The sequence below is a fragment of the Crocuta crocuta genome, unplaced genomic scaffold (assembly GCF_008692635.1).
Source record: "Crocuta crocuta isolate KB4526 unplaced genomic scaffold, BGI_CrCroc_1.0 scaffold271, whole genome shotgun sequence".
In the NCBI taxonomy this organism is placed as follows: Eukaryota; Metazoa; Chordata; class Mammalia; order Carnivora; family Hyaenidae; genus Crocuta; species Crocuta crocuta.
This window is the reverse complement of record NW_027527824.1, coordinates 5334049-5350492: the sequence shown is the minus strand read 5'-3', so window position 1 is coordinate 5350492 and position 16444 is coordinate 5334049. Positions and strand designations below refer to the sequence as shown.

General features: G+C 41.6%; 1 protein-coding gene across 1 annotated transcript in view; it reads left to right on the top strand.

Annotated features, from left to right (window-relative positions):
• The window catches only part of KMT2A (lysine methyltransferase 2A), a 67569-nt gene that overhangs the window by 29907 nt on the left and 21218 nt on the right, over nucleotides 1-16444 (top strand). Inside the window, exons 10-26 of the mRNA XM_077777863.1 lie at nucleotides 590-703; nucleotides 4508-4654; nucleotides 5280-5375; nucleotides 5856-5976; nucleotides 7121-7234; nucleotides 7706-7890; nucleotides 9283-9456; nucleotides 10174-10284; nucleotides 10586-10659; nucleotides 11267-11460; nucleotides 11769-11875; nucleotides 12675-12812; nucleotides 13831-13989; nucleotides 14235-14352; nucleotides 14483-14561; nucleotides 15613-15773; nucleotides 16115-16297. Coding sequence (XP_077633989.1) covers nucleotides 590-703; nucleotides 4508-4654; nucleotides 5280-5375; nucleotides 5856-5976; nucleotides 7121-7234; nucleotides 7706-7890; nucleotides 9283-9456; nucleotides 10174-10284; nucleotides 10586-10659; nucleotides 11267-11460; nucleotides 11769-11875; nucleotides 12675-12812; nucleotides 13831-13989; nucleotides 14235-14352; nucleotides 14483-14561; nucleotides 15613-15773; nucleotides 16115-16297 — 2275 coding nt within the window. The remainder of the gene's footprint in view (nucleotides 1-589; nucleotides 704-4507; nucleotides 4655-5279; nucleotides 5376-5855; nucleotides 5977-7120; nucleotides 7235-7705; nucleotides 7891-9282; nucleotides 9457-10173; nucleotides 10285-10585; nucleotides 10660-11266; nucleotides 11461-11768; nucleotides 11876-12674; nucleotides 12813-13830; nucleotides 13990-14234; nucleotides 14353-14482; nucleotides 14562-15612; nucleotides 15774-16114; nucleotides 16298-16444) is intronic.

Sequence of the window (16444 nt, the reverse complement as noted above, 5' to 3'; positions counted from 1 at the left end):
TCTCCCTCTTTCTCTGCCCCTCCCCTGCCTGCTCTCTGTCTCTCAATCTAAAATAAAGATATAAAAAAATGAATAAACATTTAAAAAAAAATGATGTTAGCCAAAGATACTGAAAGAAAGGCAACTCAGCACCAAGCCAGGGAGTCAGAACTTCCATCTGCAGGTGGGTTCAGGGGTGAGAGCGCTTTGGGCAGTGTTGTGATGTCCCTATTTGTGAGCTGACTAAAGAACACAGGCACTGATGCACTGTACTCTGGACCATTCTGAGCAGTGAAAGTACAGTTGGATGAGAACAGTGTCTGAGGGAATGATTCTTTCACATCGGACTTCTTGAACCACGAGGATGACTTGAATCAGCCAAACTTTAAGGAAAAGTCAATCCCAGTGTATCTTCTAACAGTTTGTGTCTGAGATTATAATTTCGTAAAGCAGCAGTTCTTTTTGAACTGGCTGAAGTGAAGTAATCTGGACACTGCTGTCACTCTGACCCTAGGCTTTCCATCCTTACTTTCATTCCAAAGCTGTGTCATTGTAACACTGTCATAAATGACCTGTCTCTTTCTCTCTCTCTCTCTCTTTCTCTCTACAGGAGGATTGTGAAGCAGAAAATGTGTGGGAGATGGGAGGCTTAGGAATCCTGACCTCTGTTCCTATAACACCCAGAGTGGTATGCTTTCTCTGTGCCAGTAGTGGGCATGTAGAGGTAAGAAATCCTGCTTCTTGGTACCCCAGAACATTGAGTGCTAGATTATTTTGCTGTCATGAAAGAAATACTCTCTTCTCTTTTGTTGATGTTTACCAGGTGCTACCCCCTCTTTATTTTTTATTTAATTTTTAAAGTAATCTCTATGCCCCACATGGGGCTCAAACTCACAACCCCGAGATCAAGAGTTGCATGTTCCCTGAAGGAGGCCTTCAGGTGCCCCTAGTATCTCCTCTTGAAACCAGCCCTGAAATATTTTTGAAGTTTTTAAAGAGATTTCCTGAAGGAATCTGCTTCTTAGTAGAGCAGCAGAATTATTGCGTGTGAAAAGTTTAATGATCTCATCTCTTAAATTCACTCTTAATAGAGTTCTGATATTTCTGCTAGATGTCCAGACTTAGCAAAAATGTTATAGTGCTCTTTCAGAGAAAGAGATGGCTATCTTATATGGAATATCAAAAACCCCTTGTCTATAAGGGGTTATAGCCCCTTTTTAATTAATTGTCTTAGCAATTAATTGTCTTAGCAATTAATTTAAAAAAGGAACAACACCCAGTAAAAAAAATAGGCTAAAGACAGAACTATGTAAATCACACAATGAGAAGTTAAACATGGTGGGAGGTGTCGTAGAGCCTTCTGATGGCCAAAAACTAGACATTAAGCATTAAAAAGATCACGTGCAAAGGGGCACCTGCTTGTCTCAGTTGGTGGAGCATGCAACTCTTGATCTTGGGGTTGTGAGTTCCGGCCCCACATTGGGTGTAGAGATTACTTAAAAAACAAAATCTTTAAAAAAATCACGTCGGGGGGTGGGGGAGATCATTTGGAAATAGGGACTTCTGGTTGGTGGAAATCTAAATGTTATAATCTTTCTTTCTGAGCAGATTGTTGAGAAATACGTATTTATCGGCAGATTGTTAAGAAATACGTATTAATTGTTAAAATGAGCATATTGTCTAACCCAGTGATTGTACTGGAGGCATTTATCTTACAGCTGTAATTAGATCAGATAGGTGTATGCATATGTATGTGTATACATATGTGTGTGTACAATACATACATATACAATAAACCCTTCTGTCTATAAATAATAAATAGAAGAGTTTATTTTAGTACTCTTTATGGTAATCAAAAATAGGAAACAGCCAAAAGTTTGTCAGTTGGGGGCGGGGCTTGGTTAAAATAATTATAAGGCATGCATATAAGGGCAAATATGAAGTCCTGCCTAATACTATAGATTGATATTGACACGGAAAGGTGCCCATGTCACGTCACTGAGTTAAAATAGCAGGTTGCAGAGTAGGATGTAAAGCATGACCCTTTGGTTTGGACATTGTTTTAAAAATATATATGCAGAAAGAGTTATGGAAAGATTTACACCAAAATCTTAAAAGTGTGGTTGGATTATGGTTGGCTTGTTTTCCCTTGATTTTTCTTTATCCTTTTTAGTCTTTTGCAGTGAGTATTTGCCACTTTTACAGTAAGAAGGAAAAAAAGCACAATTTAAATAGTAAGCAGAGTTTGTTATTCATGCAATTCTCAATTCTAGGATACCTCCTTAGCTTATTATTTTATCACATATGTATTTTAACATCGTAACGAAATTCTAAAGCCAGATTGTAATGTGGATACCGAGCAATCAGTGAAACTCACTAGCTAAGAGATTCAGTCCTGCCCACTTGCTATGTTAAATTATACATTAGCAGAATTACACATTATTGTCTGGTGTTCATTCATTAAGCTAATCTATCAGTGCCTATTATGAGCTATAATATTGTTCTAAGTGGTGGGGCTGCTTTAGATACCATTAAGATTAAGAATATTCAGTCTAGAGGTGACTGGGTGGCTCAGTCAGTTAAGGAGTCCAACTTCAGCTCAGGTCATGATCTCACAGCTCATGGGTTCAAGCCCTGTGCTGACAACTTAGAGCCTGGAGCCTTCTTCATATTCTGTGTCTCCATTTCTGCCCTTCCCATGCTCACGCTCTGTCTCTTTCTCTCTCAAAAATAAATAAACATTAAAAAATGTTTTTAAATATTCAGTCTATAATTGCTTCTCAGCCTTTTGACTAAGATTAAGTGAATAATATTTCGTCTATAGTCTCAAGGGTCCACTGCATGTCTTGTACATAATCTTTATGCTTTGCATCTATACATATGCTACCCACATGAATAACTTGTAGCACCAGTCCTTCAGCTTCTGTGATAAAGCGATTTTCTTCAGACTGTAATTGCTTTAATTTAAATTGTGTGGTTGTACACAGCAATCTCACAGGATTCCTAAAAACTGAATTAGAGAATGAATAGCCCACTGCCTGCATTTATTTTGAGATAGAGAGAGACCCAGCAGGGGAGGGGCAGAGAAAGAGAATCCAAAGCAGGCTCTGTGCCGCCAGCATAGAGCTTAACGTGGGGCTCGAACTCACCAACTGTGAGATCATGACCTAAGCCAAAACCAAGAGTTGGAAACTTAACCAACTGAGCCACCCAGGCACTCCTCAAATGTTAATATATTTATTTGCTTTATCCTTTTCTCTTAGTGTGTCCGTGTTTTACAAAGCGAGAAATAAAATATGTGTACACATTTTATATGTAGACACATTTTTTCCTAAAACTTTGGGAGTAAGTTGCAGACGTGTCCTTTTATGTCTATAAATATTTTGGTGTGTATTTCCTAAAACCAAGGACATTCTCATATAATCACAGTATAGTTATCAAAATCAGGAAATTGACACTGGTATATTACTATTATCTAATTTTTAGACCTTTTTTAGGTGTGACCAGTTGCCCCAATAATTGTTATACCAAAATAAAATTCTTCTTTTACAGTTTGTTTATTTAGAGGGGGGTTGGAGCACAAGCGGGGGAGGGGCAAAGAAAGAGGGAGAGGGAATCCCAAGAAGGCTCCACACTGTCAGCATGGAGCCTGATGTGAGGCTTGAACTCATGAGTGGTGAGATCATGACCTGAGCCAAAGTCAAGAGTGGGATGGTGCCACACAGGTGCCCCAGCAAAATAAGATTCTTATTCAAAATTTTTAAAAATGCCTACGTGAAAATAACGTTTCTACAATTAGAGATGGAAAGAATAAACCAGAGCTTACAAACTGTCTTTAGTATATTGTAGGAAACCTTTAAAACCCTCCCAGGGCGCCTGGGGGGCTCAGTCAGTTAAGCGTCTGACTCTTGGTTTCAACTCATGGGTTCGAGTTCTGGTTGATGGGTTCGAGCCCTGTGTCGGGCTCTGCACCGACAGCACAGCCTGCTTGGAATTCTCTCTCTTTCTGCCTCTCCCCTGCAAACACACCAAACCTCCCTATTTCCCCCTTCCCATAGCTCTCGTAGCCCACTTATGGCACTTAGCACATTCTGTTAAATCTGGGAATATATTTATTACATATCATATATATGTATAATTACTTAAATTTTTAAAAATATTGATTTAATTTTGAGACAGAGCGTGAGTGGGGGAGAGGCAGAGAGAAAGGAAGACAGGAAGACACAGAATCTGAAGCAGGCTCCAGGCACAGACCATGAGATCATGACCCGAGCTGAAGTCAGACGCTTAACTGACCGAGCCACCCAGGCGCCTCTATGTAGTTACTTTTTTATTTCTATCGTTAATTACTTTACTCCCCTGAATCTCCTGCAGTGCCTAATATTGGGCTTTTTTTTACATAGTCATTGCTTAATGATTATATGTTGAATAAAACATATTGGGCTCCTGTAGCCTGAAGCATATAGATAAGATTTGGTTGATGTTGCTACATGTTATTTGACAACTTCTGCGTTCCTATCTACCCTAGTTTGTGTATTGCCAAGTCTGTTGCGAGCCTTTCCACAAGTTTTGTTTAGAGGAGAACGAGCGCCCTCTGGAGGACCAGCTGGAAAATTGGTGTTGTCGTCGCTGCAAATTCTGTCATGTCTGCGGAAGGCAGCACCAGGCTACAAAGGTATAAAACTAAGTGATAGAACTCCTTAGAGTATTACCCCCTCTTTCCGTTTCTGCCTTGTGTTTTTGGGTTTTGTGCCTATGTTTTTTATTCCTTGGCTTAGTCTATTGTGACTATTTAGCTAGGTATACTTCATTGCCTATTTTTGTGTTTTAATTTTGGGACTGTAGGAGAAAACATGTCATTAGATAAAATCCCCCCAAATAAATCAAATCTACCCAATAAGGACATTCATCACCGAGGACCTTTGCAGGACCTAAATCCCCATGCTTTCACTGTGAATAAATAATTGGTGAGAAAACTTAAAATATGAAAGGGACACTGAGTCATAGATGTCTGAAGTGAGTTGACGTGATACCTACCTTTTTGCCTTTAAATTTTCTTTTTTATTAAAGTATAGTTGACCTACAATATGTTAGTTTTTGAAGTACAACTTAGTGCTTCAGCACTTCCGTGCATCACACAGCGCCCACCACGAGAAGTGTCATCACCGTCTGCCACCACATGAAGCCGCTACAATCCTAGTGACTACATTCGCTATGCTGCACTTTCCGTCTCTGTGACTTACTCACTTTATACCTGGAAGTTGGTAGCGCTTCATCCTCTGCCTTTGTATTTCCTACAGCAGCTGCTGGAGTGTAATAAGTGCCGAAACAGCTATCACCCTGAGTGCCTGGGACCAAACTACCCCACCAAACCCACAAAGAAAAAGAAAGTTTGGGTGAGTGCACACATCATGCTGTTGCAGAGACAAGCGGCATGGAGCCCAGGGCTTGCGCACCTTATAACAGGGAGAGCCTTGCTCGAGGATGTTATTGTAATGGTGTTTTGGTCTCGTTACTAGGGAAGGCCATCCCAGGGAAGAAGCCCACTCTAGAAATCGGTTGCATCCGAGATCTTTTTAAATGAGATGAGGGACGCCTGGGTGGCTCAGTTGATTAAGTGTCCGACTTCGGCTCAGGTCATGATCTCACGGTTCGTGGGTTCGAGCCCCGCATCGGGCTCTGTGCTGACCGTCGGCTCAGAGCCTGGAGCCTGTCTTCGGATTCTGTGTCTCCCTCTTCCTCTGACCCTCCCCTGCTCACGCTGTCTCTATCTCTCTCTCAAAAATAAATAAAATATTTAAAAAAAATAAAATAAAATAAAATAAATGAGATGGGATACTGAAAATAAGAAACTCCTGTGGACTTTTCTTTTTCAGATCTGCACCAAGTGTGTTCGCTGCAAGAGCTGTGGATCCACAACGCCAGGCAAAGGGTGGGACGCACAGTGGTCTCACGATTTTTCACTGTGCCATGACTGTGCCAAACTCTTTGCTAAAGGTACTTCCAGAAAGCCAGTTTGGTCACCTTTTAGGGGTTGTGTTTTGTGTTCTGGAGGTGGACCAGACACTCCGGGGAAGTGAGGTAGAAAGCTTTGCACGTCTTGTCAAGGGTACCATCTAGGCCATTTCCTAAGTTCCTCGTCTTGCTCTTTTCTTTACACAGAGTATTACAGTAACTAGAAATATTTTGTTAGCTTGTATGGGAAGGATTAAGGGGACTATTTGTAATGACGAACCACAAAGAAATGCTCTAAAAGCCAGTATTTCCCAAAATGAGGTACATAGACATTTAATTGTTTCAGAAGTGACTTTAGGTGGTATTGAGTCACCCATTTCATTTTCATGGTTATGCTAGAAAAAAATTACAACTAATACCTTAAACTCATTATTGATTTAGGATAATGATACGAAGTTTACTGTTGAAGTTATCTAATATAAGCAAATCAGTGTTAAGTCTATCAAGAATAATAGAGTATATTATGGATAAGACAAATGGATGGAGGTCGTAAGTCGTGCTGAGCCTGCAGAAGTGCTGTGCTAAGCTCTAACTTAAAGCACTAGGAATAAGGAGAATGTGCAAATTAACTGTGTTTTTTCACACCGTGGCCTCCCCTCTTTTTAAAAATATAGACATTTCTTTGGTAAAAGGTGAAAGACTTAGATGATCTGAAGAGAAACCAGAGTATATATAGACATTTCTTTGGAATGTTTAAGAGCAAAAATTNACCTAAGCGAAAGTCGGACGCTTAACTGACTACGCCACCCAGGCGCCCCCCCCCCACGACTTTTAAAAATGAGTCTAAATAAGGGTACCTGGCTGGCTCAGTCTGTAGAGCATGTGACTTTCGATCTCAGCGTCGTGAGTTCAAGCTCCACGTTGGGTGTGGAGCCTACTTCAAAAAAAAAAAACAAAAACGAAAAAAGGAGTCTAAATAGAATTAGTGGTATGTTTTAAGAACTCAGAATAATCTTGATGCTGCATAGACGTGTGAGCATCCCGTGGTAGATCTGCCCCGGGGTTGGTAAGGAGTCCTGGAAGAAAGTTGGCTCATAGACTCAACTTTGAGCCAGCTGATAGCCCAGGCGTCAGAGGTGCCGGCGTGGGGCCCAGAGCCCTGCTGAATTGCGTGCTTTGCTCACAGGGAACTTCTGCCCTCTGTGTGACAAGTGCTATGACGATGACGACTACGAGAGCAAGATGATGCAGTGTGGGAAGTGCGACCGCTGGGTCCACTCCAAATGTGAGAATCTTTCAGGTACAGAAGGTTGGAGTCTTTTTTTTTTATTACAGTTTTCTTCTCTCTTGGTACATTTACAGCCCCCAGAGTAATCTGTAAACCTACCATTACGGCCATGCTGTCACTTGGAGTCTTTGTAAATTTCCCTTCTTGGTCTCTAGACTAACTTAAATAACTTTGGTTTCTAGAACAACTTAACACCGTCGTGTCAGGTTGGGCTCATTTTATCGGGAACGTAAACATTTACGATAATTATTTGCGAGCTTGGGGCAGGCACCCTAACCAATCGATCCTCTGGTAACCAAATCCCGGGTTAGTGTTACTAGCATCCCTTTGGAGATCAGTAGTGGGGATCGATTCCTAGGGAATATTGGTCTTGCTAATGTTCCTAACCTGCAACTTTATGTTAAAGTCAGCGGAGTAATGTCCTCTTCGCCCTCTCTGCCACCCTTCAGAGCACCTCAGCATCGCAGGTTTTTGTTTTTCCAGATGAGATGTATGAGATTCTATCTAATCTGCCGGAAAGCGTGGCCTACACCTGTGTAAACTGTACCGAGCGGCACCCTGCGGAGTGGCGACTGGCCCTTGAAAAAGAGCTACAGATCTCTCTGAAGCAAGTCCTCACGGCTTTGCTAAACTCTCGGACCACCAGCCACCTGCTCCGCTACCGACAGGTAGGCCCGCGTCTCGTTTCGTTTCCCAAGAGTCTGTTCTGAGGTGGGTTTCCTCTGGTGATGGAAGGTTTGTTTGCTCTAATTTTCTTTTGCATCATTCTTCATTTAGTTTTGTAGACTCACTTTTTTGGCTTCCAGCCATTAAGAAAATCTTTAGGGCCGGGGTGCCTGGCTGGCTGTTGGTTGAGCGTCTGACTTCAGCTCAGGTCGTGATCTGGTTTAAGCCCCGTGTCAGACTGCGCTGACAGCTCAGAGCCTAGAACCTATTTTGGATTCTGTGTCTCCCTCCCTCTCTCTCTCTCTCTCTGCCCCTTGCCATTCATGCTCTCTCTCTCTTTCTCTCAAAAATGAATAAATATTAGATAAAAACATTTTTTTTAAATAAAGAAAATCTTTAGATCCCAGAGTAGGACCTAGTCTGGGGAACTTCTTTGGTGTTATGATGAGAAATTTGGACTTTCTACTCTGAAGGGCCTGGGAAGGACCAGTGAAGAGCATCACTCAAGAGTCACCTGATCAGAGTTGCTTTTTTAGAGGAAAAACGATTCTGAGTAGAAGAGGGAGGAAGGATTGGCGAGGACTGAGGCTAGAAGCAGGGATAGTGGTTGGGAGGCAGTTAGATCAATCTGGGGAAGAGAGAGATTGAGGGCCTGATCTAAGATGATAGTCGTATGGCTAGAGACCCTTCCCTCTGGGAAATCCATAAGGCTTCTCAGGGCACAACTTGTAAATCACTACTTTTTGTCTGTTTAAGTTGTGAACTATATACATCTACAGAGTAGTCATTAGAAACACAAGGTCAAATGCTGGAGGAACCACACAGGATAGCTTGAACTCAGAGGTAGGCTGCTGCTTTATCTCTTGATAGAGCTCCACATTTTGGAAAAAAAATTGTTTTAATGTTTATTTATTTTTGAGATAGAGACAGACCATGAGTGGGAGAGGGGCAGAGAGACACACACAGAATCTGAAACAGGCTCCAGGCTCTGAGCTGTCAGCACAGAGCCCGACGCAGGGCTCAAACCCACGAACCATGAGATCATGACCTGAGCCAAAGTCAGATGCTTAACCAACTGAGCCACCCAGGCTCCCCAGTAGAGCTCCACATTTGGTTAGGAACATTTGCTATCTCTGTGTCCCTCAGAAGGATCTGGACAGTTTCTGTGTTTTCATACTAGGCTCGAAGCTTCTAAGTCCACCTGGTCAAACTCTTAGAGAACTGGCTCATTCTAATTCCCTTTCCTGTTATTTAAGAAATCTCTGATTATTCTCACGTTCTTTAGTTTTAATAATGTGAGTCATTCAGTGCTGTCTTTATTCGTGTTAATAGAATTTGCACGGATGCCTCATTTTCAGTGTCAGATAAAAGAAACCTCTCTTTCCTGGCAACAGGCTGCCAAGCCTCCAGATTTAAATCCTGAGACGGAGGAGAGCATACCTTCCCGCAGCTCCCCGGAAGGGCCTGACCCGCCAGTGCTTACCGAGGTCAGCAAACAGGAAGAGCAACAGCCTTTAGACCTGGAAGGGGTAAAGAGGAAAATGGACCAAGGGAATTACACATCCGTGGTATGTCTCTCCAGCAAACTACTGACATTGCAAGTGCCATTTTAGCTTCCTTGGGTCTTTGGGGGATGAGGCTTGGGAGTAAGCATTAAAAGATGGTTTGTATTATATTTAGAAATGTCATGTGGATTTAAATACCTGAAAATATGTGAGTTCTTGTAGCTCTGTGTTTCAGAAGATGGGAAGGTGGTGTCTCACACTGGTTCTTTGATTTGGCTTTCCTCTGAGTCCTCTGAAAATTATTTTTTCGTTAACATTATTTGTATATTAAAACCATTTGTGGGAAAATGCAAACTAACGTGAATTTACTTGGTTGGCCCCTTTTGAAACCACATCTAAATAACATCTTTCTGTGTAGGATCTTCATTTATAGATAGATGTCTTTTAAATATATGGTTTTAAGAATGTCTGAGAATGGTATCTCATGGTCCCTATTTGCTGTTCAGTTGTTTTATTCATTTTAATCTGAATAAAAAATCATGGCCCTATTTGGGTAACTTACCATGATAACAGCTGATCTATTTGCATACTTGCTTTACTAGCCTGGCTTCTCTTGACAAGTTAACTGAGAACTGAATTCAAAAAGCCTCCGCTAAAGACAAATGACACTGCAATAAAGTAGGGTGTCCATTTTCTGTTGGACTTCTGTGCTGGGTGATTTGGGAGGGAAGAGGAAGTGGTTTTGAGAGCACACAATTAATACTTTGTTTTTGTTTACAGTTGGAGTTCAGCGATGATATCGTGAAGATCATTCAGGCAGCCATTAATTCAGATGGAGGGCAGCCAGAGATCAAAAAAGCCAACAGCATGGTCAAGTCCTTCTTTATTCGGGTGAATGATATTAATAGTTCATGTTTTTAATGCGCAACTATGGGTAATTACTCTATGAGCAAAACGGAGTTGTTCTCTTCTCCCGTTTTGTTTTGCCACGTGTATAAAACATCGTTTGGTTTAATTAATTCCTCTGATTCTTTGGGAGGAAGTTGGTAAGGTTGCAGAGTGGATGGACCTTTCTCCTGGTGGCCTGAAATCATTCTCTTGACAGGGAAACTGGTGTGAAGTTGTTGGTTTTTATGTGGTTTCCAAGTGGCTGTTCACATGCTTACATTTTGTTTGTTTATTTTTCTGTTAGCAAATGGAACGTGTTTTTCCATGGTTCAGTGTCAAAAAGTCTAGGTTTTGGGAGCCAAATAAAGTATCAAGCAAGTAAGTAAATTTGATATTCTTTTTTTTCCCCTCCTCATCAGCTAGAAATCTGAGAGCTCTTCTATTTCTAGGTTAAGGTTTCTTTAGACTAGGTCTTCATATTAACAGTCACTTGAAAGGCCTTTTCAATGCTGAGTTAGAGAGAATACTTTATGTTTATCATAGTCTGTTGCCCATTTTTTTCTTTCTTTATATGTTACGTTTTCCAGAATTTGGCTTAACTTGTGGCGTATGTACAACACGTGCTATGTATGTAGCTCAGTATTTGGACTTGTGCTAATCGGGTTCTGTTTTATTTGGTTCAAATGGTGCTCTTCTTCATATTTAACCTAAAATTTTTATTCTACCCAATCCTTTTGATTCTTTGATCAAGTTATCATTTGTTTCCGGAAGTTTCACCAAGAGTCCTATATCGAGAATATTTGTCTTTAAATTATAAAGTCCTGTATATGTAGGCAGCTTTCACAATCTGTGGCTTGTTCTTCTATTCTGTGAATGGCTCGTGCATGGGGCTGTACCCTGATGATGCCAAGAATGTGATAATTTTGTGTAGTTCTAGGTATGTCATAGGAGGTCAATAAATACTTGTCGAATCAATTATTTTCAGCAGTGGGATGTTACCAAACGCAGTGCTTCCTCCTTCACTTGACCATAATTATGCTCAGTGGCAGGAGCGAGAGGAAAACAGCCACACTGAGCAGCCTCCTTTAATGAAGAAAATCATCCCAGCTCCCAAACCTAAAGGGCCTGGAGAACCAGAGTCTCCAACACCACTCCATCCGCCTACACCACCAGCTCTGAGTAAGACACCGAATGAGTCATTATCCATCTCTCTCTAGATGCAGATGATCAACTTCATGAATCTAAATTTAATACACTTGCATATTGGAAAGAAGTTTCAGGATCAACCTTACGTGTAGTAAAAGCATTATTTTCACTTAGCTTGGACTGGTAACAGGAAATCAATAGAACGTAACTTTGAACACTTCTTGAAAGTGTTTATTTTATAAGCTACAGGCTATGTAAGCCAAAGTGGGTTTTTTCATTTTCCTTCCTGGAAATCAGACATAGTATTGCCAATTTTAACTGGTTGTCTTTTGGGTTCTAAGGTACTGATAGGAGTCGAGAAGATAGTCCAGAACTGAATCCACCCCCAGGCATCGAGGATAATAGACAGTGTGCGTTGTGTTTGATGTATGGCGATGACAGTGCTAATGTAAGTACCTTGGCGTAGGGGGTCCTGCTTAGCAGACACTCACATGAACTGTTTGTCCTTCATGTCTAAATTTGATGACTGGGTGCCATTTATTTAATGGAGGTTTGTCACCTGGCCTGTGGCACTTGGGGTTTTTTCTTTTCTTTCATTTAAAAGATGATTTGCCTTCAGTTAACCTGCTGATGTCAGTAACTTCTAAAGGAAATTCCTCAAAAAGATTTTATGAAAGTCAATAAAATATGTAAGTTGCATATTAAAGGTTTGTGTTTAACGTCAGATAGCAGAGTGGTGAGGAGCCCCAGTTCTGACCGGCTGCCTGGATCCATTGCTCTGCTCTGCTGCCTACTTGTTGACCTTGGTGGGGAGCTTAACCCTCCGACTCTGTTTCATCTTTAAAACGAGGATAACAATAATTCGTAACCACTGCAGCCTATAAGGATTAGAGGAAATGATGTTTATAAAGCTGTATTTAGTGCCGGCACATAGTAAGCTTACAATAACGCACACTAAGAGAACTGGCTTGGAAATATGGTTTTCAAGAAGTCAGTGCACACTTTCATAAACTTAACCATATACTGTGTATGTTTTTATTCCCTATGTTTATAAAACATATTTAGTCTATAGAGGAGGTAATCTAGAAAGGTGAGAAGTAGAAACGTTGAAAAATGACTTTTGATCTTTGCATCCCCATGTTAAAGAATTAATTGTTGATGCTACCTTGACTGAGATAAAGCTAATACCAAGGAAAATCTTTGAAATTATATTCTTTAAAGAAAAAAGAAATCTCTTGATTTCATAGGATGCTGGCCGTTTGCTATACATTGGCCAAAATGAGTGGACACATGTAAATTGCGCTTTGTGGTCAGCAGAAGTGTTTGAAGACGATGACGGATCACTAAAGAATGTGCACATGGCTGTGATCAGGGGCAAGCAGCTGGTAAGACCTTGTGTAAATGGTACAGAAAAGATTCCCTCTCCGTTTCCAGATGTTTTACTCTTGGCTAAATGCTACCTCACTAATGTTTCTCGTAGCACCTTCAGAATGATTAGCCAGCAACAAAAACCAGTGTGTAACTATAGGCAGATTGCTATTCTGACCCCTGGGGGATGGTGCAAAAGAAATAGAAAGCAAAGTATTATCTAGTTTGGGAGATATTTATGCAAGAAGGCTGTTCATTTATTAAGCTGTTTAGACAAAACGACTCAAAGATCCCAGTTGAATCAACATGCTGTGGTTCCACAGGATGAACCCACATGGATACACACGCGAAGAGGGATGTGGAAAATGATCAGTAGAAGCCGAGAGTAGTCAGAAAAGGCCATGAAGGAGTACAGTTTTTAAAAGCTTTATATGGAAGGAGGGAAGAAGATGAAGGATTATCAGAAAGAAAGAGAGAGAGATAAGCAAACAAAAGGCGCGTGCAAAGAAACTTGGATTGTGTGGAAGGACAAACCAAAAAGTCTTCTGTGGGGAGGAGCCCAGGCTATGATTGACAGATTAAGGTGTTGACACATAGAGGCTAGTTGAAGAGAATCTTTGAATCATACGATAAATTTAATCTGTTAATAAGCCTAGTAACTGAAAGAACCCTTGTGTTTTGGACTGGTACACTCTTTCTAGAACTGAGATGTTTTTAGTATCGATCTTCGAAATTTTATCTTCTCTAAATCAGTCGTGCATCCTAGGGGAAAAAAACTATGGTTTAAGTACTAAATCAGATTGTAATATTTAAGTTTAATAGTTCTAGGGCCCCAGGGGCAGTGGGAAAGAGAGGATTTGTAGAGGAGGAGTTATGGCTCATACCATTTCTCTATAATTAGATCACAATTAAAAAAAAAAAAAAAAAAAAGGAATTGTAGGAAACCCAGAATGGGGTAACTCTTTAGAGGAGATGGAAAGTGGCTTAAAACATCTGAAAGTCTGACTTGGGCCTCTGTTCTCTCTGGATGGTTAGAGATGTGAATTCTGCCAAAAGCCAGGAGCCACTGTGGGTTGCTGCCTTACCTCCTGCACCAGCAACTATCACTTCATGTGTTCTCGCGCCAAGAACTGTGTCTTTCTGGATGATAAGAAAGTATATTGCCAGCGACATCGGGATTTGATCAAAGGCGAGGTGAGAGCTTTTCGAATTCTATAGGAGTTCAGGGAAAACAGGCTGAAGACAGCAAGGTGGTAAGCTTCGTATTACTTTCCAACTGTGTGTTCCCAGAATCGCCTTCTGTTAGGAATACGGACGTCCTCCTGTGAAACAGCAGGGCGATTTTGAGATCTGCTCTGTACTTTGCCCTCTGAGAGAATCTGTGTCACGTGGATAATGTGTAAAGAAGCAGCCTTATAACAGCTGGATTTTCATTTCAGGTGGTTCCTGAAAATGGATTTGAAGTCTTTAGAAGAGTGTTTGTGGACTTTGAAGGAATCAGCTTGAGAAGGAAGTTCCTCAATGGCTTGGAACCAGAGAATATCCACATGATGATTGGTATGACATGGGCCTCCACTGTTGGGGAAGGCTCAGTGTGTCACCGGGGTACTGGGGTACTTTCTGGCCTCCAGTCAAAAAGTGAGCCTTCTCATTATCTCCTCTAATCAGTTCTTCTTTCCTCGGTCAGGCTCCATGACAATTGACTGCTTAGGAATTCTGAATGATCTCTCTGACTGTGAAGATAAGCTTTTTCCTATTGGATATCAGTAAGTAGCACTGTAGAGAGAAGCCCCCAAGCCCCACAGCTTGAGCTCCCTGAACCGTGAACAGGTCATTGAAGGGAGAGCCATCCTTATTAGCTACATTTCACTGCTGCTGAAAATTAACTCCATTTTTTGCTACTTCTTATAGATTGGGACTAAAGTATCATTTTACATCCACTAGATCCACTTATAGAAGGAAAGTGTTATTGGCATACTTTCAGAATCATTTCCAAATAAAACCTAAATAGAAACCACAGGGTCAGTCTCTGAAGATTTCACCAAGTTCCGTTTATCTGGATTCAGAAGTCCAGATTGTTGTAGTGGATCAAACCCCTCATGCCTCCGTCCACAGTCCAGAAATTTAAACCCCCACAATAATAATCATATTCTCCAGTGAGAATGTATCATCTTTCCTACGTGAAGCAAATGCTTTAAACTTCTAGCAGGCTGACAGTATAAATTTAAAATTCCCTTTCTAGCTCTCCCGTTTTGGAGTCTCATTTTGCTATATATACTCCAGTTTATTCGGCATTCCAATTCTGGCGACACAGTCTATACTCTGCATTTAGCCAGCAGCTCTTTGTATAAACCAGGCTTCATCAGCAGCCCGCAGATTGGAAGCAGTTACATTTCCCTTGTCTTGCAGGGCTTTTTTCGCAAAGGAAACACTGCATGTTTGCTCTTTCCTCACTTCGTACACCCTCTGAGGCAGTAGTCCCTGCCCGAAGGCCAAGAACTATTTCTTGAAGCAGTCAGTGTTTCTCTTTCTCTGCATTTTAGGATCTTGTACTATTTTTGTCTCCTGCTTACACTACAATAAAAAAAAAAAAAAAAAGATTGGATGCTATTTTCTGAGAGGCTAGGAAAAACCCAAGAATTTCAGAAAGCTTGGAACAGCCTAGCCAGGGGGATCTATAATAAGAACCCATGAAGTACAGCCGAATTCTGTCAGCCGAGGAGGCCGGGGACCGGAGGCTGAGAAGAGGTTGGGGCCTGTGTTCGTCTCCGCCCCTGTGCCCTCGCCGGTGGTGATTCTGGTGGGTCTGTTTGCCAGGTGTTCCAGGGTGTACTGGAGTACCACGGACGCTCGCAAGCGCTGCGTGTACACGTGCAAGATCGTGGAGTGCCGCCCCCCGGTGGTGGAGCCGGATATCAACAGCACTGTGGAGCACGATGAGAACAGGACCATCGCCCATAGTCCCACGTCCTTTGCAGGTGAGACTTGAATCAAGATGGGACTGGAGTTCGATTTGCGGAGGTACCATGATTGAAGGCGGGAAAAAAGTCATCTCTCTGGGAGATGTCATGTGTTTCTATTCTGATCTTTACCTTAACGGCCTGCTCTTTATTAGCTCGCTTGTTTGAGATTTTATTTTACTGTGTTTCTTTAAGATTTCATTTTTAAATAATCTCTACACCCCACGTGGGGCTCAAACCTACAACCCTGAGATCAAGCGTCGCACACTTCTCCCACTGAGCCAGGCAGGCGCCCCCATTTGATGGATATTTTCATTGGACTTTTTTTTTTAGTAAAGAGCGTTTCTTTCTTACCACAGAAATGTCATCTAAAGAAAGTCAGAACACGGCTGAAATTATAAGTCCTCCCTCACCAGACCGACCTCATTCACAAACCTCCAGTTCCTGTTTTTATCATGTCATCTCAAAGGTCCCTAGGATTCGAACGCCTAGTTACTCTCCAACACAGAGATCCCCTGGCTGCCGGCCATTGCCTTCTGCAGGTAAAGGACTTACCCCATTGACGAACTTGACCCAAAAAGGTCAGCTCAAAGATTAGCTTGTGGTTCTTGCAGGCAACTTTATCTCAGTGGCTTTGGCTCGTTGAAAATCTTGATCATTGCAGCTTTCAGTGATAAGTCATTGCCGGG